This window comes from Astyanax mexicanus, chromosome 16, assembly GCF_023375975.1.
Source record: "Astyanax mexicanus isolate ESR-SI-001 chromosome 16, AstMex3_surface, whole genome shotgun sequence".
Classification (NCBI taxonomy): Eukaryota; Metazoa; Chordata; class Actinopteri; order Characiformes; family Acestrorhamphidae; genus Astyanax; species Astyanax mexicanus.
The window spans coordinates 4,685,218-4,710,900 of record NC_064423.1 but is presented as its reverse complement, the minus strand read 5'-3'; the positions used below and the strand labels follow the sequence as shown (position 1 = coordinate 4,710,900).

The following is a 25,683-nucleotide window of genomic DNA, read 5'->3' as shown; positions in this document are numbered from 1 at the left end:
ATTGTATATCGTATCGTATATCGTATCATATATCATATATCGTATATCATATATCGTATATAATATATCATACCGTATATCATATATCATATCGTATATTATATATCATATCGTATATCGAATCGCATATATCATATCATACATCATATCATATATCATATCATATATATCATATCGTATATCATATTGTGTATTATATATCATATTGTATATCATATCGTATAACGTATATCATATATCGTATATAATATATCATATCATATATAATATATCATATTGTATATCATATATCATATCACATATTTTATGGTGTATCATGTATCGTATCGTTTTTTGGGAAGGGGGTGTTCCAAGTCCAGGTCTGGGGTGCCTCCCTGAAATTAATTTGTGCGACTTGGTATGTCTGAAAAAGAGTGATTAATCCAATTCACACAACACTAGTTTTAACAAATAAAGCTGCTGGTCTTAAAAGACTTAAAATGTTGTAAATATTTTCAGATAATTAATCGCCTATTGTTTTTTTTTTAGAAATCCAGTGGGGCCAATGAGTTTTTCCTGGAGAAGGACCCGGCCACTGGTATCTGCAACTTCTTCTACGACAGCGCTCCCAGCGGCAGCTACGGCACCATGACCTACCTGTCCAAAGCTGTGGTCACCTACGTCCAGGACTTCCTCCCCAGCACCAGCTGCCTGATGCAGTGAAGAGAACAGCGCATCACTTTAACTTTAACACAGAGCGTTACATTACCACTGCCTAGCTTCATACAGAGAGACAGTGTTACACTACACTAACCGGACAATCAGCTGTATCAGCAGTAAGATCAATAATCCTGTGAGATCCAGTGGATCTCTGGAACTGGACCACTGTGATATTAATAACTCATTATACAAAATTAGCATGTTGAATTCTATTCTATATATTTTAGTTGATCTATTGGAATTATTTATTGTTGTTTTAATATTTAATCTTTAAAGTAACCATAATATTTTATCACTGGAGATCATATGGAGATTGTTTAGCTATGAACAATAACAAAGAGAATATGATAAGCATAGTATATGAACAAACAAAACATCTCATAACATTTCCATAACACAAACTACCTTTATGTGCTTATTATGAATGTAGATAATGGTAATTTCTGTTTTATTGTATTCTGTAAATGTTACACTGAATAAGATTGCTGTGTATTAACCCTGAGCCTGCTACTGTTCAAAGTAATATTCCGATGCAAATATAGAAATAATGTGTGTTTCAGATCAAAAGATGATCAAAAGATGATCAAAGGACGAGAATCGATCAAATAAATCAGAATTTCATATTTATTTCCTGATTAATCCAATAACAATCTCTACCAAAAAGGGAAAGAAGGAAATGTGGAGATAAAAAAGGATTAGGCTACTGAATTAATTAAAAAAAATAGTATTTAGTGTATTGAATTTCATAATTTAGAACATTTAGGTATGTCAAAATAACAATGCCACAAATTATATTATTGTCAAATTAAAGACCATTTTATTGATATAATGATAATATAACAACACAATAATGCAATTATTTGGAATATAAAAGTACAATAAAACGTAATAAAAAAAAAATAATAGCATTCAATATCCTGGCCTTTTCACATACAGGCATTATGTTTAATTACCCAAGAGCACCCAGAAAATTAGAATGTCATTGGAAAGTAACTTTATTTCAGTAATTCAGTTCAAAAGGTGAAACTCATATTATATATATATATATATATATATATATATATATATATATATATATATATTATATAGATGTATTAAACACAGAGTGATCTATTTAAAGCATTTATTTCTTTTATTGTTAATAATTATGGCTTACAGCCAATGAAAACCCAAAAATCAGTGTATCAGAAATTTGAATATTATACAAGACCAATTGGTACTTTTGGTACTCAGTGTGGGCAGTGTGCCAAGTCCTGCTGGAAAATGAAATCCTCATCTCCATAAAAGTGGCAGTCAGCAGAGGGAAGCTGTAAGATATGAAGTGTTGTAAGATTTTTTAGGAAAACAAAACTGCACTGACTTTAGACTTGACAATAAAACACAGTGGATCAACACCAGCAGATGACATGTCTCTCCAAACCATCACTGATCATCAATAAATTTTACATTTCATTTGTAAATTAAGGGATCAGAGTCTGGAGGAAGAGTGGAGAGACACACAGTCCAAACTGCTCGAGGTCTAGTGTGAGACCTCCTTACTGCAAGAGTACACAATGTTAATATCAGCAAAAAGCTAAAATTCTGATTTATCGTAGTTCATAGTTCATCTTTTGATCTGAAAAAAAGTTTACCATGTTTACACAGCTCTTTAAAAACAGAACAGGTATGAATATGCACTGTGCAGCACTTGCTTATTTATATAATTATCTTATGCATTAGGAGATACACACTGAGGGGAACAAATAGCTTACATGGAACAGTAGATACGTTGGGAAGAGTTGTTTTTCTCTTGTTTTATTGGTATTTTTTCATGTTTTATTTTACATAATCATCTGCAATATACTTGAATTTTCCGCTGGGAGCAGTGATGCTGTAATGCAGGAGTCGTGGACTGAGAGCATGGATCATTTTCTATTTTAATTTCTCCTATCTTCATATTTGGGGATAGGTGATGCTGCAATGCTCAGTGCTTTTATCTAATATAGTAATATTTTACTGTTAAATATTTATGTTAAATTGATGGTGTTTATGTGTCTAATGTTCCTCAAAGTCCTGAATTTGTTTGATCTTTGTAAAAATAGCCCTGAGTCTTTGTGTGTCAATGATTAAAAAATAATATTGTGCTTGTTTGGGAGTTATTAAAAAAAAAGAAAATTATATATTTTAGTTTTTACAGTTGTAAAACTCTATACAGTTTAACCCTGTCCCTCTGCACTTCTCAGAACTCAAAGCAGGAAATATCCCACTCTGTTTCCTGCTTACACTGTACTACTCAAGTAAATTATTAAAAATAATTTATTCACCCTCTCTCTCTCTCTCTCTCTCTCTCTCTCTCTCTCTTTTTTTTTTTGTTTTATTATTATTATTGGTATTATTTCCAGTTTGCTCTTTTCATCTATTTCTGGATTTTCTTTTTTTTGCTTGATTTTCTATTGTTGTACTCTGTGGTCCACGTCCAGGTCCGGGGGCACATCCCTGAAATTATTTTTTGCTACTTGGGATGTCTATTTTCTGGATAACCAGTTGGTCTTGAGCTGGATTTATAGCAGGGCTGTTTGTTTGCCACAGCAGTGTAATTAATGATTAGCTAACTAGACAATTAACTAGCTGTTTCCATGTGGATCAGCCAGACCTGCTGCTGTAGTAGAGAGTAACAGCAGTAACACCATCTGTTTCAGCACTACTACAGACTTTTTTATCCATTTCCAAAGCTCAGCTTTCCATTGGTACAGACCAGTTGTAAACTGTTAGCCATTTACTTGTTTTCTAAAAATCAGTTTATTTTTTATTTGCTGTTTGTGCACACTGACATTGACAGTGTTAATGAACTCTTTAAGAGTTAACACTGTGCTAGGCTGAACACCGCTGGCGGAGTGTCGGTGCGAGCGCGGCGCACAGCATCTGGCCCGACATCGGCTGAACGGCATCTTTGCTATAATGAACCCCGCCTACGCGATGCGGGGAGGGGAACTGAGATGATGTTGCTTGGAGTACAGTTCAGAACAGCTTGAGACGGTTCTCAAGCCAGGTCCCCCCCCGCAGCTAGGTGAGTAATGAAGATGAGTGATGAAGACGAGGGTGGTGATGGGGTGGAGGCAGGTGCGAGGTCGAAAGTCACGAAAGTGAGCACCTGGAAGGTATATATATATATATATATATATGACCAGGGGGAGGGGCTCGGGAAATTGAGGCGTGGTTCATATCCCAAAATTGTGTTAATTCTTAACAGCACTTGTGTATTTAAAGGTCAGTAATTCCTAGGTGACCAAGGTGTACTACATGATGCAATTTGTGTTTAGTGATTTGTAAAGCTGTGATTTAGAATGATATTTCTTGACCCTAAACTCCTGAGTCAGATCGGCTAAAATCAGAGGAATATCGGCCGATCGCCGATACCGTATTTTGGCTGAAAATCGTCCGATACAGATACACTGCCGATCGATCGTCCCATCTCTACTTCTAACTGCTAAACTCTAAGCACAATTCCATATGTTTTCACATAAAATTACACAAATTGCATCATTTAGTACACCTCGGTCACCTAAGAATCTTCAAATACATAAATTATAAATACATTTTTGCTACCTCTTTGTATGTGAACTGATTTTTCCTCATCATGTTTATCATTGTACTACATAGGTTAATTAAAAATTTTAATAAAATTACAGTTTTTCAACAAACTACATACAGTAAAACAGCTTACATTTGTGTCGCATATACATGTAGTATTGTAATGCTATATAGGGGGGTCCTAATCTGCACAAAATGCATTTGAATTTGTACAGTGGCCTCATGAAGTCAAAATCATAACTAAATACTTCTGATAACAGTGCTCTGAATTGATCTCGTCAGTGTTTATTTGATGCTCTGCAGAAGATAAGCATATAAATAGCTGTGTGTGTGTATAATTAATAAATATTTATATTTATTAATTATAACTTATATCTCTCCTGAAAAGCGTTTTTTTTGGTCAGTAACACTCTTCTGTTCATTTTCTATCAGTGTAAATTACCAGTGTTTGCTTAGGCGTGGATGTAATTAGGGGAATCTGTACCAGGTTTGCCTGGCACCTGTGTGGCACTAATGTGGCACTAATGCAGACAAACCAAGTCTCCCTGAAGCTGCGGGAGTCTCCCGCATTTCGGTATTGGCTCCCTGATGCCCGCGAGTCACATATAATCTCCCGGAATTCAGAACGAGTGCCCCAAACTGCACACAAACAAGCACACAGGCGACAGACTTTTTTTTCTCTAATCGCGTGTTGGAAGAAGAGAGAGAAAACAGAGAGGGTTCTGATTGGCCTGTTCTCTGCAAAGAGTCTGTGAGACAGCCAATCAGTTTTTAGTGTGGGCGGGCAGTGTTTTTCCCCCCTCCCGGACAGGATTTGTTCAGTGAGTGAGAGAAAGCAGATCATGGCGGAGGCAATATTAATAATTATTGTAATATGATATGAAATGTTTTTGATGTTGTGCAATTTTTTGTGATATTGTAACTGTCATTTTTTGTCAAATAAAGGCTTTTTTCCAAAAAAAAAAAAAAAAAAAAAAGGAAAGCAGAGGCAGGGCCTTCCAAAAAGAAAAAAGATAAAACTAATTTCACCTATGAATACTCTAAATTTAATTCATTTTAATTAATTTAACCTCCCTGAAATGAACTTTTGCAACTTGGGATGTCTGCTAATGTGGCATTTGGCCCCGCTCAAGATCGGTATCGGCGATCGGCCGATCAAGATGAAAGACGATCAGCAATCAGAATCGGTCCCCAAAAACACTAATCGGCCCAGCTCTAATTAGGAGTCACAATGTTGCCACATGAGCTTCATGTTTTTGGATTTGTTTGCATCGATCCACATTTCGTGTATATACAATGTGGAAAAACTGAATTTATGTATTAAAAGGTCAGTGATTCTTAGGTGACCAAGGTGTAGTAAATGATGCAGTTTGTGTTTAGTGATTTGTAAAGCTGTGATTTAGAGTGATATTTGAGTGAGAACATGTGGAATTGTGTTTAGAGTTTATCAGTTTGGAGTCACAATGTTGACACATGAGCTCCATGTTTTTGGATTTGTAATCCCGGTGTTGTGCCGAAATCCGACTCCCCGCAGAATCCGACTCCCCTTCGCGGGTGCACGCATGACGTAACCTAGCGGGCGCAACTAAGAGACTCGCGATTTTGGTCACTTCTGTGTGTTAATTACGCACAGAATTATCTTTCATTTTCCTTCACATCAAACAGCAGAGTGTAATCAAAAGCCAAACGAGGACTCTCACTGTGATTAGTTTGGGTAAACCAGGTCAGTTTAATATAAGGAACTATACACAATGTTTCTCGCAGCATGCTTTTTAGTCATAAAGATGAGTTTTACATATTAAACACTGTTTTAATCCACAACTGTGAATCGAAAACACATTCGACGGTGTGTCATTGCACTATACGCAGACTTTTTTTAATTCTAGTTCACACTTTACTGCATAATAAAGTCGCCTAAACCTAAAAATGATAGTAGCAGATTTAAATAAATAGATTTGTGTTGAAATGTTAGGAGCTTTAACATTCACAAGGATAACTTGTTATACTTGTTAATTCATATTCACATATTCACACATTCACTGGTGTCTTATCTTTCTCTCTTCCTGCTCTACCCTCTACCCCCCATCCCAATCCTGCCCCCAGCACACACTCACTCAGCATCCTGACCCCCCCACTAATACAGTACTGAAACTCTGCACTACAATGCACAAAGTACTGGTCCCTTCCAAACGGACTTGCACTACACACCCAATATCTGATATACTTGCACTGTCAATTCGCACTTTAATTCCACTTAATTAAACTGTGAACTTTAAGGACTTACGCACCCATTCACTTTGCCAGCCTTAAGCTATATACCATATACCGTATTTGCACTGCTGATATATACTATTTATACTGTCATTCCATCTCAATCACCATCAATATTGCACTATTGTCTTACGTATGTTTATTGTGTCTTGCTGTATTGAACATATAGTGTCTCCCACTCTTTTATATTATAATTATATATCTATTTTTACTTATTTACTTATATTTATATATCTATTCCTCCCCCACACCACTGCACCTTGTTTCTGTCTCATGTATGTCTATTTGTGTCCCTGCTGTATTGTACACATAGTGTCTCCCATTCTCCTTTATTATATCTATTATCTGTACTTGCTGTAAAATTGGGAAGGAGACTAACGTCATTTCAATTCTCTGTATGTCCTGTACATATGCAGTATTGACAATAAAACTACTTGACTTGACTTGACTTTCCTTGAATAGTAAACAATACATACCAAAGGCTTCAAATGGGGGTAGTATAATTTTGGCAGCATATTTTTTATGCCTGCCTAAAATAAATCCCCCCCTAAGATCTCAGCACTGCAGGGTTCTGAATGTCATGTAATTTATTTTACATACATGTCATGGTGTGGAGAGTATGTCCTGTGCTGCATTTTATATTCTGTTCTGCATAACAATCGGGCTTCAAATGGGGGGGGGGAGTATAATTTTGGCAGAATTATTTTTATGCCTGCCGAAATCATACTCCCCCTATGATCTCAGCAATGCAAAAGGTCTCAATGTTTTTTTTACATACATGTCCTGGTGTGTAGAGTATATCCTGTGATGCATTTCACTCTTTATTTCGAGGAGGGCAATTCTTGGAGTATTATTTGACATTCTGTATGTCTGAATATGTATGTTTTTCTCAATAAAGAATAGTATTTATATACTACAATGTAATATTGTGTTTTTTCAATCATGAGTGCCCTTTAATTAATTACTTTGTATTATTAAAACTGTTATTAATTCATATTTTCTTTAATATTTATCTGTTGTATTCCATTGATATATTTACTGACAACAATAACAATTACAAATACAGTAAATCACCAAAAGAAAAATCTGTCTGCAGTAAGTTTCATGACGTCAGATGTTGTGATTTTCAGTTTGTTCAGCTTTTGCTTATTTACCTGCGAAGCTATTTTTGTACAATTTCAACAGCTAGTCATTTGTTCATGTATCCGTAATTCGTCTGTTACTTTTTCCTTTACTTGGAAAATGGATCCCCTATTTATAAACAGATCGTTGCATATAAAACATAGGTACTTATCCCGTCGGTGGAAAGAAACACTTTTAGGAAGAAGGCTCACACATATGATATTGAAGGTAAGATGATTTTTGCTTCTTTATGGATTACATTTTGTTCTATATTGGTTTAGTCTAAGTCTAGAAGGTGATGTGAAGCATCAACATGTAGGTCCACCATCCTCTTATGATGACTAATATTGAATAGAGTCAAAATTTACTTTATATACTTGATCTTTTATACATAGCTAAATTTTACAGTTAGCATCTGCTCCTGGGGTAAACCACAATTTAGCCTAGATGTGCAACCCTGTTACTCGCAACCCTGTTACTGTAAGTTACCAAATATATTGCATAATCTAATTTTAAAAACTGCTTTGATACCTGAGCTTGACAAATCAAACTTTTGATAGTCTATTACCCGTATTTAATAAATATATGACTAAAAATGATCAAATTGAAAATCAAATTTTCAGAAGTGACCACCCCTGAAATGTACCAAAATCCTGGAATGTCCCTTATATTATGCAGATTGGATGCTGTTGCCTCATTAAAATGGTTATTTCTGATAAAGGGCTGGTATAAATGGTCTTTCAGCTCTGTGTTAATTGCTGGGCTAATAGCAGCTGCGCAGATGGCATCCCTGTATTGTGCATTTCCAAGGCAGCAGCAGCTCTGCTCCCAGGGGCATCAGTTTAATGAGATGATGATAATGTGTCATCTCCTTCAGCAGGAGCTAAACCCTGGCCTGGAGCGGAACTGGACTGGGCTCTGGTGTTAAACAAAGTTAAAAAGTGGTATAAAAACCCTTACAGTGCTGAAATGCTCATAATGTCTGGTTTTATACTAGGAGCAGTCTATATATCCCTATGTTGCTATTTATAGCTGAAACACTAGCTATGTTGTTACCCAGCTGGCACACAACCGACCTTCAACGTTGAAATATGTTTGAAATATGGTGGAACTAATGTCTGTTGAAAAAAAAAATATTTCATCACCATACAATTTCTAAAAACATGTTGGATGAAGGGATGAAAAAGTGGTTTTACTTTCATTTGCAGTAACTGCTTTTTAATTTGCTAACTATTATTGTTTTAAACCATCAGACGCAGCCAACCTTTCTTGTGGCAATTTCTTGTACTTAATTATTATCATATTACAGTACAATCAAAAGACACAATTATAGTAGTTTAATAGGACCTTATAAGCAGCATGGCTCAATTAAAATAGAGAATAATGTCAAATAAATAAATAATGAAATAGATTAAATAATATTTAAAACATAATCAGAGAAATTTATTTTGTTGATATTTTTATTAATGTATCATTATTCTTACTATTATTATTATTATTATTATTATTATTTGTTTGTAACTTGTTTATTATTTGTTTGTTTATTTTTATTTTACTATTATTTGCATATTTTTAAATAGTCCACTTGTGACCAAATTTATATATTCCTTTTAATTAAGAAATGTTTGGTTACAAATGTCCTACAGTAGTAAACCACATCAAATCCTGGATGTTTCTTGAGATTTCTTTGGAAATTCTATATCTTTTTATCACTTTTTTCTCTTTTTCTTTCCTTTTCACTAGTCCAGACTGGATTCTATGTCTTTGACTGTAAAACTTTTGGGCAAAAAGACGTTTTTGGCTCGAGGCACGGCATCAGCAGCCCCCTAAACCTCCAGAAGTGTTGGGGTTCTCTAGTAAATGTGTTTGACTGAGCTCTTTCCTAACCCTTCTCTTCCACTCTCAACCCATGGAGACCTGTTAAGAACATTCCAGTAGAGAACAGATTGCCCATAATCCCCTGCAAAAAACATTGAATTCAGCCACCTAATCTAAACGTTTTCCTCGTTATTGACAGGTAAAAATCACATGACAGGTTTTTACACGTGTTTTCTACTAGTCTAAATTGTTTTCTCGTTGCTTTCCCAAAAGTCACCACCATCAAAAACACTTCTCAGATCACAGACTATTTAAAGTCTGGAGACTTTGCCTCCTTTTATAGCTCATGAATATTCAGAGGCAGCCAAACCTTGCGCCTTTCCCATACATTTATCTACACTCCTTCAATAGCTATATAGCCACTTAGCTAACTAGTCATCATTTAGCCTAATCATTTTCACAAAGCTTAAAGTAGCCTAATTAACATTTTGTGAGGAATCTTAATTTTATTTATATAGTCAAGCGGAGTTTATCTTCATTTATCAATAGAAGTGTGTAATTTTCTTTTTCTTATTCTCTTTGGCTTTGGCTAACTAATTATGCTAGGCTAGGCTTTAATACTTAATTTACGATTAATAGCTATTATTAGTTTTTTTTTATACTTTTTTTGACCATTAGACTACATATTTACACAGGAAAGTAAAGAACAAAGAACGTTTGAAAACTTGGTTACTAAAGGTCAATATATTCTTTATTCTTTTAACAACCTTAATTATTAATCTTACAAATGCTTTATCAACGTGTAATAGTGCAGTAGTAATAGTGTAATACTAGAAAAATCTAATCATTATCAAGAAAAAACAAAATACATATATATGGAGTTCCTTTACTATGACTATTACTATCAATGGTTTTAGGAAAACAAAATTTTATTTTTAAAAGGTTAGATTTTCTGAAGATATTTCATTTTTTATATTATTGTGTTAATTGTATGAATGCTTCTTTAACATATAATAATGTAATAGTGTAATACTAGAATTAATTTTTTTATGTTTTCATATGATGTTAGCGTTAGGAAAATTGTACTCTTTATAATTTTGTTATTTTATTTGCTCTGGCTAATTATAATTTGGGCTATTTTAATTTCTTCTTTTTTTAGTTTAGTTTTTAGTCTGTTTTTTATTATCATTTGATAATTTGATATTACTGTTCCTGCTTTGTCGTTTTTAAAGCGTGTCAGCTCCATTCCAGTGGATCCTGATCTCCGGGTTTTGTATGTGATCAGATGAGCAGGCAGGCAGGTAGGCAGGGTGTCTGTGCTGTGATTGGTTTGTGACTCAGCCTCTGGGAAAGCAGAGCACAGCAGTGTGTTCAGGATCAGGAGCTGCTCAAACTCCTCTTTTCTCCATATCCTTTCCTGTGTTCAGAATGAATGATTAACATTAGGACCTACACACTGAGAACCGCATCACTCCGGATCCGGATCCAGCTCAGCCTCAGCCTCAGCCTCTCCTCCTCCTCCTCATCCATCCATCCATACATACACTGCTGCTGCTGCTGCTGATCACCGGCGGGGAGTGGCCGCTGCTTTGTGTGAGCGGGGGGAGCCCTGTGTGCTGCAGGAGGAGAGGAGGAGGAGAGGGGGAGAGGAGAGGAGGATAGAGGAGGAGAGGCTGCCCCTGAGATGCTCTGCTGGCTGGAAGAGGAAGAGATGTCTGTGCAGGAGTTCCTGGAAAGGGTGGGCTCTGTGATCACCCATGTCGGTGAGTATTCCCATCTTCTGTCCGATCCATCTGTCTGGTGTATCTTCTGGCTGGGGGTGGAGGAGGATGCCTCCTCCGGGGATGGGATGATGGGGTGATGGGGTAATGGGATGATGGGGTAAAGGGGGTGTGGTGGATGGAAGGGATTAGCTAGGGTAGCATGGCTGCTGACACAGAGAGAGCCAGGAAAGAACCTCTCTATGTCCAGACTAACTGCAATCTAAAGATTTAAGAAATACCAGCATGGATTGGTTTGATTGATTCACATTGTAGGCCTTTATTTAATTTCGGACCAAATGGCAAATGGCAGTATCAGGTTCTGCTGGTCCACAATGCACTAATTTCATTGCAATAAATCATATTTGTGTTATTATTAATGCAAGTGTAAAATTATAGACCTTAATATAGACCTTAGGATTTTGACCTTATTTTAAGTCATTTAAACCAAACAAAATAGGCACCAATATCACCAGTTATGTTAGAGCTTGCCATTGCCATTGTTAATTTTAAGAAATCTTACTAAGAAAAATGAGCTTACCCCATTGGCAGAATTTCTTCACTAGTATAAGCATTTGTACATTTCAGACAATTGAAAATCAAATAAAGATTGTGATGTACTGTAGCTGTCTAAGTGATCCTACTGTTATATCCAGCTTAATGTCAAGTTTTGCTGGTCTACACTGAAAAAAAAAAAAAAAAATAGAAAGAGAAATGATCTAATTTCAAGCCAATAAATCATATATTTGTCTCTGACAAATTTTTTTTGTCTTACCTAACATTGCAAGTACATAATTATAGACCTTAATCAGTCTTATTCAGAATGTCCAACCTATATTAAGTTATTTGTCTAAAATAAGCACCAGTCAAATTATTCTGATTCTTTAATCTTCTTTAATCAAATTTACAATATAAAACCAGGACTTGATTTAAGTCTTGCATATGCATTTCAGTTTTTATATATTTTGCCTAGTTTCTGCCAGTGGATTTTTGGATTGCAGTGTAAAATGGTCTTTGGTGGTTGAAAAGTCAGTTTACATTCTTGCAAAGATTGGTTGCAGACAGTGGTTCGTTTATTGGTGTGTTTTCACTTTGCTGTTAGATCCCACTGTTGTAATTACATAAAGAGTAAACTTTTCTATTATTCGTATTTTATAAATATGGTAGTGTGTTTTATTTAGTGTACTTTATACATAAATGTATGATCTTTGGTCAAGCTTGGCCATGCTGGTAATGCTGGTTATGTAGCTTAGCCAGGTTGATCATGCTTTCAGCCTCAGGCTTTGAATAAGGTACAGAACATTTAAAGTGGAAGCAGATTAAAAACAGACTGAATAACATACATACATACACACTGCGTTAATACTACACATTTTCTATAGAATCTGAACCAATATAGGGCACACACGTCACTGGGCATATAATATAAATATATATATATATATATATATATATATATATATATATATAAATATATATATTTTAGTACAGGGGTTGGACAATGAAACCGAAACACCTGGTTTTATACCACAATAATTTACAATTTATTGTGGTGCCGGACAGTTCTGGTGGAAACAGTAGAGTTGAGGTGCACATTGAATTCTGCGTGATTTGAGCAGCCGTGGTTTTATGTTTTTTGGATACAATCCATGTTAGCACCCGAACATCTCTTTCAGACAGCTTCCTCTTACAGCGTCCACAGTTAATCCTGTTGGATGTGGTTCATCCTTCTTGGTGGTATGCTGACATTACCCTGGATACCGTGGCTCTTGATGCATCACAAAGACTTGCTGTCTTGGTCACAGATGCTCCAGAAAGACGTGCACCAACTATTTGTCCTCTTTTGAACTCTGGTATGTCACCCATAATGTTGTGTGCATTGCAATATTTTGAGCAGAACTGTGCTCTTACCCTGCTAATTGAACCTTCACACTCTTACTGCTCTTACTGGTGCAATGTGCAATTAATGAAGATCCAATTTAGCCATGAAACCTCCCACACTAAAATGACAGGTGTTTCAAGTTCATTGTCCAACTCCTATATATATATATATAATTATCTATTTATTTGGTGGTCTTCCCTTATTTTCAATTCTGAAACTAAAAGCTTCAGGCCCGATCCACACAAGTCCTTCGTTTTCGGACACTGAAAACGTAGCTTTTCAAAAATGTCTTTACTTAAATCTAGATTGTGTTTTTGTTATAGATAAATGGTTACTTCAATAAAGGTGTGTTTAATTGGCTGCTGATTGAGTCGGTTTAGTTAGTGAAGAGTTTACACTACTTACACTGCGACTGAAGTCTGATGCGATTTTAAAGTTAATTGGCAGTCAGCTCAGACTGCACCAGAGTCTGCAGACTAGAGCCAGCTAGCACAGACTCACCACAACCTGAAAGACATGTTAAAAGTCATGTAGTGAAATCCAGCTTAAGCTAATCAGCCAACTTAACCAACTTTTGACCTTCTTTTGCTGACCATTTTGTTTTTGTTTAATAAAACATTATTTTATTAGAATTAGAGCTGTGTTGTAATTGACTGAAGATATTGTACATTATTTATGTTTAACATTAAACTATTGTTTAATTAGTTACATCACTATGTTACATAATGAGAAATCCCCTAAATACTGATTTTCCTTAGTGCTGCAATCATAGTTGCTCTTGTATGAGGCTAAAATTGTACAGATCTTGTATCAAACTAAACAAGTAATGTATTTATTTTATATATATATATATATATATATATATATATATATATAAAAACCTCTTGCCTTCTTATCTTATCCTAAACCCTAAAGGGAATTTGAAGCTGTTTGCCCTCTCCAGGGTGAAGGGAAGCTGGAGGCGGAGCAGTGGAAGTAGGTTATTGTGCCATGCTGCCTCCCACTCTTCCCTGACTCTCTGGTGCTGCAGCGGCGGCTATCCGTCGGAGGATACCCTGATCGTTGCTATGGAAACTGAGCCGGGCCCGAGCAGCGCACCATATTGATTCACGGAGTGGCTCGGCCTCCCTGTTCCGCCTCCCTGATTCTGGCTACAGCCTCTGACAGATCGTGGAACATGTAGGGTGAAGGCGACTCTCCGAGCCATCGCCCTGTCATCCCTTTTTAATGGATGTCCTTAAAACCGTCTCACTGCCAGCCAAGATGAATCTTTATATACGTGATCATGATGTACTAGTGCATCTCAAAAAATAAGAACATTATTGAATGTTTATTGTATTGTTGATGATTATGGCTTACAGCCAATGAAACCCCCCCAAAAAATCAGTGTCTCAGAGTGCTTTTGGCAGTGTGGGCACTTTGCCCAAAGTCCTGCTGGAAAATGAAATCCGCATCTCTATAAAAGTTGTCCTCAGCAGAGAGAAGCTGTAAGATATGAAGTGCTGTAAGATTTTGTTTGGAAACAAAACTGCACTGACTTTAGACTTGATAAACACAGTGGATCAACACCAGCAGATGATGGACATGTCTCTCCAAACCATCACTGATCATCAGTAACTTTTACATTTTTTTATTTTTTTAAATCAAGGGAGCAGAGTCTGGAGGAAGAGTGGAGAGACACACAGTCCAAACTGCTCGAGGTCTAGTGTGAATTACTGAAAATAAGCAACCTTTTAATGATATTCACATTTATTGAGGTGAATGTGTACGTTTATTGAGGAAACTGCAGCGTTAATAGGGTGACCATATTTTTATTTGGGTAAACCAGGACACCTGGCTAAATGATGTCAACACCTAATTTGCATAATACATGGTTTTGAAGCTGTAAAGGATTAAGGTTGTGGGAGTGAAAAAAGTGAGTATAAAACACCCCAAATATGTTAAAAATGATACAAATGAACAACTTCTGTTGCTTTTTAAATAGGCCGTCACTTTTTAACAATAACTTTATTTTTACGTGAATTACATAAATGAGTTTTTTGCCATGTTCTTAAATGTTATTATAAGAGCAGCAGTTAGACTGAACTGTTCCATGTTTTTTTTAGGGTTTTTGTTTGTTTTATTTTATTGTTTTTACGTTTTCTTAAGTTTTCTTTATTTTTAAACCTATCATAGACAAATTGTTCAATGGTTCAATAGATATTTAGCTTTTTACAAAGAGGCAACACTGTGGACGAGGTGCTCAGTGCCCTAGTGCCTGTAAATTTAATGGTCCAATAAAGGTAATTTAAAAACCAGGACATTTCCTCACTTTTTGAAAAAAAAAAAAAAATCCATGACGCCCGGGACAGGAGGTGAAATACGGGCATGTCCCGGGAAATATGGACGTTTGGTCACCCTAAGCGTTAATGTTTTTTTTTTAATTTATTTTGTTAGTGAGTGTATAATGACGTTGTGTGAAACGCTTACTGGATTCAGAACTGGAATTCCCTCAGAATGACCTTAAGCCTTATAGGAAAATGCACCAGGATGCTGAACGGTCATTGTCTATGCTATTTTTCAGTTGTCTACATGAAATATGGTCCCTCATTTATTTACATGGTATATGATTATTTACAGGAAATCTTTTATATGGTTTTATCAAAGTGGAAATGAGTTATAATAATGAGTTATTACCGGGTTTTCTGTTCATTGTAAAGGCTTACAGCATCAGAGCGGGAAAAAGCATCAGATCAGCGTCATGAGACTGAATCAGAGCTCAGCTTTATTATATCTGAATGACTCACTGGGAGAGGGTCCCCCCTGACTGGCTCAGGTTTCTGATTGGCTGCTGATGATGTCACTCTGAGATGCATTTCTAGGAATTATAGGTCAGGTGTGGCTTCTATCAGAGTTTCTAAATATTAAGCATGAAAGCATCAACATTACTAAAATAGTATTTAACTAACACATTTAATATTATATTTTTATTTTTTTTAAGTTAAAACTGTTTAGTTAAAGCAGTTTGTGTACCTTAACCTTGGAGATGGTGCAGTTCTCAACCCCAGGCACAGTTGTTGCTTTCAATCTGGAAAACAATCAGAAATGTGGGTATTCGGCCGAGTCTGCTGCCTAATAAGGCTGTAAGAAGATTAACACAGCAGGCCACTCAGCCTGGGATCGGGCACAGTGCTAACCACAGAACGAGTCATGTGAGAATTCACTGAGGAGGAAGATTTGTTAAAAGTTTAGGTGATTACAGGAAAAGGCAGACAAGGCCCAGGGTGCTTAAAGCAAGGACACACCTTCTCATTCAATCAAGGGTGTAGGAATGGGCTTAATTTTGGGGGGGGACCCATTTGCCAATATGTTCCCAAGCCCACCCTATAGTTTCCTAGAACAACATTTGTGGAAATTACTTTTAATCACAAATAATCATTTTTTTTTCTGTATTTTGTTTAATATTAGTAAACATCCAAGTAAAGGTAATTTTACAACCTAAACATGTAAAAATTATGCATGCCATGTCTGAATTTTATACATATGACAACAATGATCAGTTATCACCTAATATTTAAAATAATATAACAGATTTGGTTATTATTATTTTTTTTTTTTTTGGCATGTCAATTCTGTTGTATATTTACATTTTCTTTCATTATAGCTCACAATAAGTCCTGTACTTCTAAATTAATAAACAGTTTGAAAATAGAATAGTTATTAGCTGATCAGGTACAGGGCAAGTTGAACATTACATATATAGTTTATTTGTTTTCTTTAACCTTGACTACCAATCTAACTAATTAAGCTAACTTACTAAGACAGCTGCAGTTTATTAATCACACTGGGTTTAATTTGTGTGTGCTGATACCTTTCTGTTTTAAAATCAGCTGAAGCTGCTGCGTCCCGATATTAAACACATAAAAAACAATTGCAGGACACATATAGAATTATTTAGTAAACAGTAAAAAAGGGTTATTCCTCCACATTAATCCCCTGATCTAAACTTGATGAACTGAGATGGTGATTTGAGGTGATTTAATTGGGATGAACTGGAGCTTCACAGCAAAGTGAAGGAAAAGCAGCAGCAGCTATTGTTCAGCACCTCCAGGAACTCCTTCCTTCAAGACGCTGAGAAAACTATTCCAGGTGACTCTCCCTCATGAAGACACTGAGATTAAAATCTCACCAAGAGTCTGCAGATCTGTCCTCAAAGATGAATGTGATACAAGTCCAAAGTCAGTGCAGTTTTTTTTTCCTGGAATATCTTACAGCACTCCATGTTTCCCCTCTGCTACTGACAACTTTTATAGAGAGGTGGATTTCATTTTCCAGCAGGACTGGGCACACAAAGTACCAATTGTTCTTAAAAAAAATATTCTATTTTTCTGAGACACTGATTTTTGGGTTTTCATTGGCTGTAAGATATAACCCTCAACTATAAAAGAAATATGATTAAGTATGAGTTTTACATTTTTAGCTGAATTACTGAAAAAAAGTAACTTTTTAATGATTTTCTATTTTTTTGAGATGCACCTGTATAAGAATCTAAAGTATAAAACATATTGTGGTTTGTTTAACACTTTTTGTTTGCAGAATATTTCCAAATGTGCTCCTGTATAGCTTTAAAATAGTGTTTGATATTACATTTACAATAAAAAAAAAATCAATAACGAAGGAAAACACATTGAATGAGAAGAGGTGTGTCTAAACTTTGTTTTGTACTGACTTGTACTGTATTTTATGCCCATGCAATATAAATTAACCAAATGATGCATGTTACATGTTTTTTTGTAAGTGCACTTTACTAAAAATCACAGAGCTGTGTTAAAAAAAACACATTGTTAATAGTGTTTAATATTGTTCTGCTTTTGTGAGCACAGAACAATATTTTCCTGAGTTTTCTGAATTGGTGACATTGTTTAAGGCTTCTGTTTGCTGGCACACAGACTCAGTGATTTTTACTAGCACAGGAAGTTGGCTGCGGGCTGATTCTAAACGTGATACCACCTCCACACACACACTGGCACAAAATTAGGTTTTAATTGTTAGCTGAGACGTAGTGGGGAAAAAATCCCCTACTTCTATTGCAAATGTAAAAAGGTGAACAATAGGAAGGTCACTGGACTTCCTTCCCTCGCCCTCCGCCTGTTTTAAACCCATCACCAATACGTCAAAACTTCCTTCCTTCACTCTCCTCAACTGATATCCCATTAGTACAGCGGCTCTCTCAGGCCTTCTCAAATACAGTTGTGGCGTATGTACTGTATATTTCTGATTTTGCTATTTATAGGTTTATGTTTGAGTAAAATATACGTTGTTGTTTTATTCTATAAACTACAGACAACATTTCTCCCAAATGTTTAAAAAAATATTTAGTCATTTAAAGCATTTATTTGCAGAAAACGAGAAATGGAAATAACATAAAAGATACAGAATTGTGCAAAAAAGAAAAAGAAAATCATATTCATAAAGTTTTAAACGTTCAGAAATCAATATTTAGTGGAAAAACCCTGTTTTTTTAACCACAGTTTTCTTCATGCATCTTGGCATCATGTTCTCTTTCTCCACCAGTCTTACACACTGCTTTTGGGTAACTTTATGCTGCTTTACTCCTGGTGCAACAATTCAAGCAGTTCAGCTTGGTTTGATGGCTTGTGATCTTCTATCTTTCTCTTGGTTATATTTCAGGTTTTCAATTTGGTAAAATCAAATAAACTCATAATTTTTAAGCGGTCTCTTCATTACATTAGCAACAATGTTGGTACAGTGAAGAACTTAAAAAATACTTTAAGAAATAAAGGTGAAAGTGCAAAAACACAATGATGAAACTGGCACTCATCAGGAGCACCCCTGGAAAGGAAGACCAAGGGTTTCCTCTGTTGTACAGGATTAGTTCATCAGAGTTACCAGCATCAGAAACCAAAAGTTAACAAATAGCTCCCCAGATAAGAGCAGCTAAATTATAGTTCCTCCATAGTCTGAATCTATTCATTTACAGCAGGGGTGTCCAAAACTTTTTTTGTTGGGGGTCAGAAGGAGAAATATATTTGAAGTCACGGGCCACAGACTCTGTAATAAAACAAATAATGAAATATACCACTTTAAATAATACATTTTCCTGATTACTTTCATTTACACACCATTTTACTTGACTCACTATCTTTATCTTTGACAGTGTTGTGTAAACTAAGATTTTTTAAATTGATGTTTAATTTCATGATGTCTCTTAATATTAAACTCCTTAATTACAGCCCGTTTTTCTGCGCTAGAAATGCGCACTCTCTTCGCTTTTAGACTCTTTTACCCCGTTTTTCTGCACTAGAAATGCACACTCTCCGCTTTTAGACTCTTTTGCCCCATTTTTCTGCACTAGAAATGCGCACACTCTCCGCTTTTAGACTCTTTTGCCCCGTTTTTCTGCGCTAGAAATGCGCACTCTCTCCGCTTTTAGACTCTTTGGTCCGTTTTTCTGCACTAGAAATGCACACTCTCTCCGCTTTTAGACTCTTTTACCCAGTTTTTCTGTGCTAGAAATGCACACTCTCTCCGCTTTTAGACTCTTTGGTCCGTTTTTCTGCGCTAGAAATGCGCACTCTCTCCGCTTTTAGACTCTTTGGCCCGTTTCTGACACCTAGCGTTCAAACTTTGAATCTCACATTATACAAACCTGCTTAACAGCGGGCCAACTTTCATTCTATTTCTAAAATACCTCGCGGGCCACTCCAAAACAGGAAACGGGCCGCAAATGGCCCGCGGGCCGTAGTTTGGACACCCCTGATTTACAGGGTAGGGGAAAAAACATTGAAAGAGAAAATTTGTCCGTTTTTCGACTAAGACAATACACCAATATACAGTAAACTGTCCTTACGAGGAAAAATGAGCAGCATTAAAGCAAAATGTGGTGGAACTGGGGGTCAGTTTAACCAAATAATAATTTTCTGACCTTTGAGATGACCTTATATCCCCCCTTACATCAAGCCCAGTGTCTGAGTATCCTACAGGTCTTTGATCTTCTTCCCGTGTGGCTGCTGTTGGAAAAGCTTTTAGTGGAGTGTACCTCTCTGTAGCTGTAGTTGTGTGTGTGTGTTGTTCCTGTTGTTTTGGGCTGTTCTTGACTGTTCCTCTGAGACCTCTCAGCATTCTCAACCACCTCAATCTGCTTTATGACGCTGTTGTTCTTATGAGGTTTCCTATTTTTATTTTTGTCAGCAGGGCAGTATTAAATATATCTTGGGCAAGTAGGTTTATAGCACTTAATGTTGTAATAATTTGTGATAAATTACCAGTGATGCAATGAGCTACATTATGCAATATCTCACAAAAGTAGAGTACACCCCTCACATTTTTGTAAATATATTGTATTATATATTTTTATGGGAAGATATGACACTTTAACACAGTGTAAAGTTGTCAGTGTACAGCTTTTATATTGAACTGTTAATTTTGACAGTCATAATAATCGATTTAGTCATAGTCTTTCCACTACAATGTCTTTTAGTTTTAGTCATAATTTAGTCGTCTGAAATGTTTTTAGTTTTAGTCTAGTTTTAGTCGACTAATTATCATGTTAATACTTTTTAATCAGTTCCCTTAAATTATTAATTATACATTTATCTTAAATTAAATATTTATTAACCAGTTATGTAATTTTCCAATATATTATGTTTGAATGTAAAATGTACACAAAAACAGATGTAACTTATTTCAAACAACATCTTTATTTTCCATTTATTTACAGTATCTTTATTCATATTAACCTTTTACAAAACTAAACGTTCTGTTCTGATTGGACGCCATCCCTGCCAAACACTATTTATTTTTTATTAGTTGACAAAAATGTCATTTAGTTCCGTCACTGTTTTTTTTTTTTTATCATTTTATGCTGTATTTCTTGAAAAAAGGTTTGTTGAAAAAAACTTAAACTTTACTTAAACAAAACAAAATTAACACTGGTATCATGTGACTCATTAGTGTTAAGGTCTCAGGCGTAAATGGTGTTAAATTTGGTGTTTCGGGCACAATTCTCTCATACTGGCCACTGGATATTCAACATGGCACTTCATGGCAAAGAACTCTCTGAGGATGTGAGAAGCAGAATTATTGCTCTCCACAAAGACGACATAGCTATATGAAGATTAATAACACATTGAAACTGAGATAAGCATAATGATCTCAGTGCGAGCCGGTCGGTCCTGGAGAAGGAAAGGGGTGGGTTGTATTTTTTGTCAGATTGGAGCATGGGCTTTTCCTATTGGCTGAGGGAGATTGTTTGGGGGAACACACCGAGGATCAGAACATGAGTCTGTTACGGTAATTAAAGCACCTCCTTCCTGTTTATAAGTCTCTGCTGGACTGTGGCAGAGACTCTGTGTGCTCGACGAGGTTTCCTCAGAGAGGTTAAACTTTTACTGCAGATCCAATTGTATGCTCATTTTCATGCGATGCGCACTACTACACTTTAACACTAGATATATTAAGTTTAACATATAACACAATGACAATGATTTTTTTTTTCCACACAGTTATACAAATTAATGTAATTTTACAGGGAAATCCTTCCTAACAGTCAAATACAAATACAGAATCAAATACAGAACATGCAAAAAATTAAAATAGCAATAGATGCTGTGAGATCAGCTGCTTAGTAAGGGGACACCGGTAGTTCAAAACATCCTGTTCAAAAAATTACTGTACATATTAAAAGATCTACCTGCCCGTCATATATTAAGTTATTCAGTTATATTTTATGTCATTGTTGACTGCTTGGCCGCAGTGTTGTAGACTGTAAGAGAAAGTTAGCATTTTTTTACTGCAAAGTGTGATATCAAGATGGCTAAATTTTACGAACATATAATTACTTACAATATGGGTTGAACCCTTTTTATTTTACAGCTAGCATTTTAGCACATCATTATCCCATTATCCCATTTTGTCCCACATTTACACGGCCAATTACCTAACCCACTTATTAGGACTCCCCCTATCACTAGTGATGCCCCAACACCAGGAGAGTGAAGACCAACGCATGCCTCCTCCCATACATGTGACATCAGACTCAGCATTGCAGAGTAGCATCACAGCGCTAACGCTCGGAGGAAAGCGCAGCGACTCGGTTCTGATACATCAGCTCACAGACTCAGCCTTGTGCTGATCCACATCACCCTAGGAGTCATGAGGGGAAAGAGAGAGCACCATCTACTGTACCCACCCAGAGAGAGAGCAAGACCAATTATGCTCTTTCAGGGCTTCGGCAGCTGATGGCATGCTGCATGACCGGGATTCAAACCAGTGATCTCCTCCCGATTATAGTAGAAGCACTTTAGCCTGCTGGACTACTCAGAGCCCAGTACAGTATTTTTAACAGTGTACAGTCACATTATTTATTTATTTATAAAATCTGGAAGGATAATCAAATTAATTTGATTAATTGAATTACTGTATTAATGCAAATTTCAAAATGGAATGATCAAGATTGTGCATCTTTACATAGTAGCTGAGGGGATTTCAGTAGATAGGACTGTGCTTTGGTCAGAAACCAGTAATAAACTCTTAGAGTAGGTGGTGGATATATTTTTATACAAGTTGTATTGTATATACATTGGCTTTGATTTTATAAAAGTACAATAATTAATAATTTGCATATTTAATAGCTCTTATTAAGGCTGTTTGTTTGTATTTGCCACATCTCCAGACTAAGAAGTAAAATAATACAATTAAAATTGAGAATCGCTCATATATTTGAAGAATATTATTATATTTGATATTTGTACAATATTGCTCAGCCCTGCTTTGTTTTTTATTTCATCATATTCCTCATAATTAAATATTCTAGGCCAGGAAAGCACAAATCTGGAACTGTTCACTGATTTATCTTTAGTTTATAAAAAGAACAGTTGGCAGCATTTCGGTGTTGTGTGGTTTTAGTGCAGTGCAGTACAGTGTGTGTGTGTGTGTGTGTGTAAGAGCAGTATTGAAGGCCTTGTTTTTTTTCTGAATGTCCATTTAGTCAGATAGATCCATTAGACGGTCCGTCTCTCTGCCTCTCTGCCTCTCTTTCTCTCGGCTCAGCTCTTATTCTTTCTGTGTTGCTTCACTAAAAGCCTGAAAGCTCTGACCTTTCATCCTCTACATTCTTAAGACGTTTCAGGTCAGTGTATTAGGTGGGCAGTGATGTTAATAATGTATCTGAGACATGCAGGACAGACCTTTAACCCTGATCTGAGTCTGAGTACTGATTAACATTCTTAACATTTATTTATTCCAGATGGAAACAAACATGTCGTGTGAGTAGTATTGTCTGTGTTACAGGGATAATTATGCATAGTGCTGGATGATATGGCTAAACTTAAGGTCACAATATATATTTCATAATCTATCCATCCATCCATCCATCCATCCATCCATCCATCCATCCATCCATCCATCCATCCATTATTTGCATGACTGGGCTTTAATAAAGGGTTGTGGCTTACTCTACTGTTAGGAGTACATATAATATAAAACATTAAGAATTTAAATTCATGCTTTGATAAGTTAAGTAAGAGTTTACTTTGTTCCACAAATTTACAAACGATATGAAGGAAAAACAGCTGAAGAATGCAAACAATATACCTTACGCCAGAAACTTTAACACTGCTTTCTTTACAAAACTTTTTAAATAGTTTCCATAAACAATATAATAATTGTATAATGGTCCTCAAATAATGGATATTTAAATATTCAAAAAAGATATTTTTCAAAAGCTCTGTTCCACAAATAAGACACAAGTTTAAAATTAATTCACAATATGTTATTATTAAAGCCATTAGAGGCATTGCAGTATTAAAATTAGCCAGAGTTTTCTTCTTTCTCAAGTTAACAAATACATTCAGTTTAGTGTGCATTAAAATGATCCTTCGAGCTACAGTATTAGTTTTATCACTTGTGCTAAATAAATTATTCTGTACCCAGGACCAATTTTACACTTGTCTGGGGGGAGAGAGAAACTTTTCTCTGAACTGTGGATTGATTGCGCAATTCCATTCATCTCTTTTCTAAGTGAATGATTGCTGTTTGCTGTTATACAGTGTTACAACCCCATTTGTTTGTCTAGGGATAAGAGGGGTATGTAACATTGTGGATAAGTTTAATGAGTGTATGGGTGTGTGAAACTGTGAGGGAGAAAACAATAGACCAGAGAAATTTCCATTTAACCATTTACTGAAGTCACAGCTCAATATATACAGTGACAAAATCCAAGTCCAATATTTACAAAAATACAAAGTTCTCAAAAAGATACTTAAATGAAAACAAAAAAAAAGGTCTGAACTTAGGACGGCACCAAAGAAAAGAACTTAACAAAATAAACCAAATCCCTAAGCTAACTTAACAAAAAGAATAACAACTTATCTAATGAAACAATGAAAACAAAAACTAACTACACTAAACCTAATATAATAAATAAAACATACAGAGAGTGGTGCCCGCCCCTTACCTAGGGTGTTTAACAAAAGAAGGCCTGCGTGATGGAAAATGTATGAGCGCGCTCCTTCTTACCTGTCCAGCACCTAAAAAGAAACAAATAAGCAAACAAAATACTACTGGCTATTAGCCATTTTAGAACTGATTCTCAGAAATACATGATTGTATGTTGCAGCATTTCAGTATGTTTGGGCCACATGGTTTCTCCCCCATCAAACAGCATGGCCACTGCTCTCCCTCTGTGGTGTCTGTCTGTCTGTCCCATCTGCCCTCTTCTTCCCTCTGGTGGCAGACCTTAAATAAAAGGAGCTCCACCCACTGTGGAACCTCAGTACCTGGACCACACCCCAGGCTGTACCTGTAGAGACACACACACACACACACACACACACACACACACACACACACACACACACACACACACAAACATGCCCTGCGTGCATTTGCACGTAACAACAGCAAAAAACAAAAAAACACTGATACAGTGAGGAACAGCAACAGGAGCTCCTTAGATAAAGTGCTGTTCTCATTTCTCTTTATGCAAGGCAGAGTAATTGAATAAATAAAGAGGAAGGGGAACCTTACAGTGTGTTAGCCTGTTATGCTAACTGGCTAGTAGACAGCACAGTCATGGTAATGATTGTGACCGGCAGTATCTGGCTAGAATTGTCCATATGAACAGACAACAGACAGAGTCACATCCAGAACGCAGTCCTAAGTCCTATCCACATTTAATGCAGGGGATCACACATCAAAAGACGACAATAGACCATCCAAAGGACATGGCAAAAGTCATGGGACACAATACTACTTCCTGTCCCATGACATATGGCGCATCAGTGTAAAAGCATTTCAGATTAAAGCTGTACTACAATAAGGATTGACAGAATTTTCACCGTATGGTCACATTTAAGGGTGGGATAATGTCTATTACAGCCAAATAAGCTCTAAATAAGTGAATCTCCTGAAATAGATCACAGTAATCTGATTAGAGCCACAGGTCTATTTTTATCAGGACTAGATTATGCTATTTAGCACTTCACTGTGTGTAGAATAGTCCAGACTTTACAGATGCTAACACAGCTATGTTTAAGCCTGTGTTGCCTGTTTATTATAAGC

At 36.1% G+C, this 25,683-nt stretch overlaps 3 protein-coding genes across 13 annotated transcripts in view; 2 read left to right on the top strand and 1 right to left on the bottom strand.

The window, feature by feature from the left end:
• phka2 (phosphorylase kinase, alpha 2 (liver)) overlaps positions 1 to 1,397 on the top strand; it is a 43,774-nt gene extending 42,377 nt beyond the window's left edge. For all 4 annotated transcript variants that reach the window (XM_022669552.2, XM_022669550.2, XM_022669551.2 and 1 more), the window contains one exon: positions 529 to 1,397. In XM_022669552.2, coding sequence (XP_022525273.1) covers positions 529 to 702 — 174 coding nt within the window. In that variant the 3' untranslated portion in view covers positions 703 to 1,397. The remainder of the gene's footprint in view (positions 1 to 528) is intronic.
• Positions 1 to 25,683, bottom strand: part of ncbp2 (nuclear cap binding protein subunit 2) — a 231,614-nt gene that overhangs the window by 48,791 nt on the left and 157,140 nt on the right. The window lies entirely within an intron of this gene.
• mcf2l2 (MCF.2 cell line derived transforming sequence-like 2) overlaps positions 10,811 to 25,683 on the top strand; it is a 177,962-nt gene continuing 163,089 nt past the window's right edge. For 6 of the 8 annotated variants that reach the window (XM_049465736.1, XM_049465741.1, XM_049465742.1 and 3 more), the window contains exon 1: positions 10,811 to 11,243. In XM_049465736.1, coding sequence (XP_049321693.1) covers positions 11,165 to 11,243 — 79 coding nt within the window. In that variant the 5' untranslated portion in view covers positions 10,811 to 11,164. The remainder of the gene's footprint in view (positions 11,244 to 25,683) is intronic. The other 2 variants (XM_049465744.1, XM_049465743.1) reach the window with 1 other exon arrangement.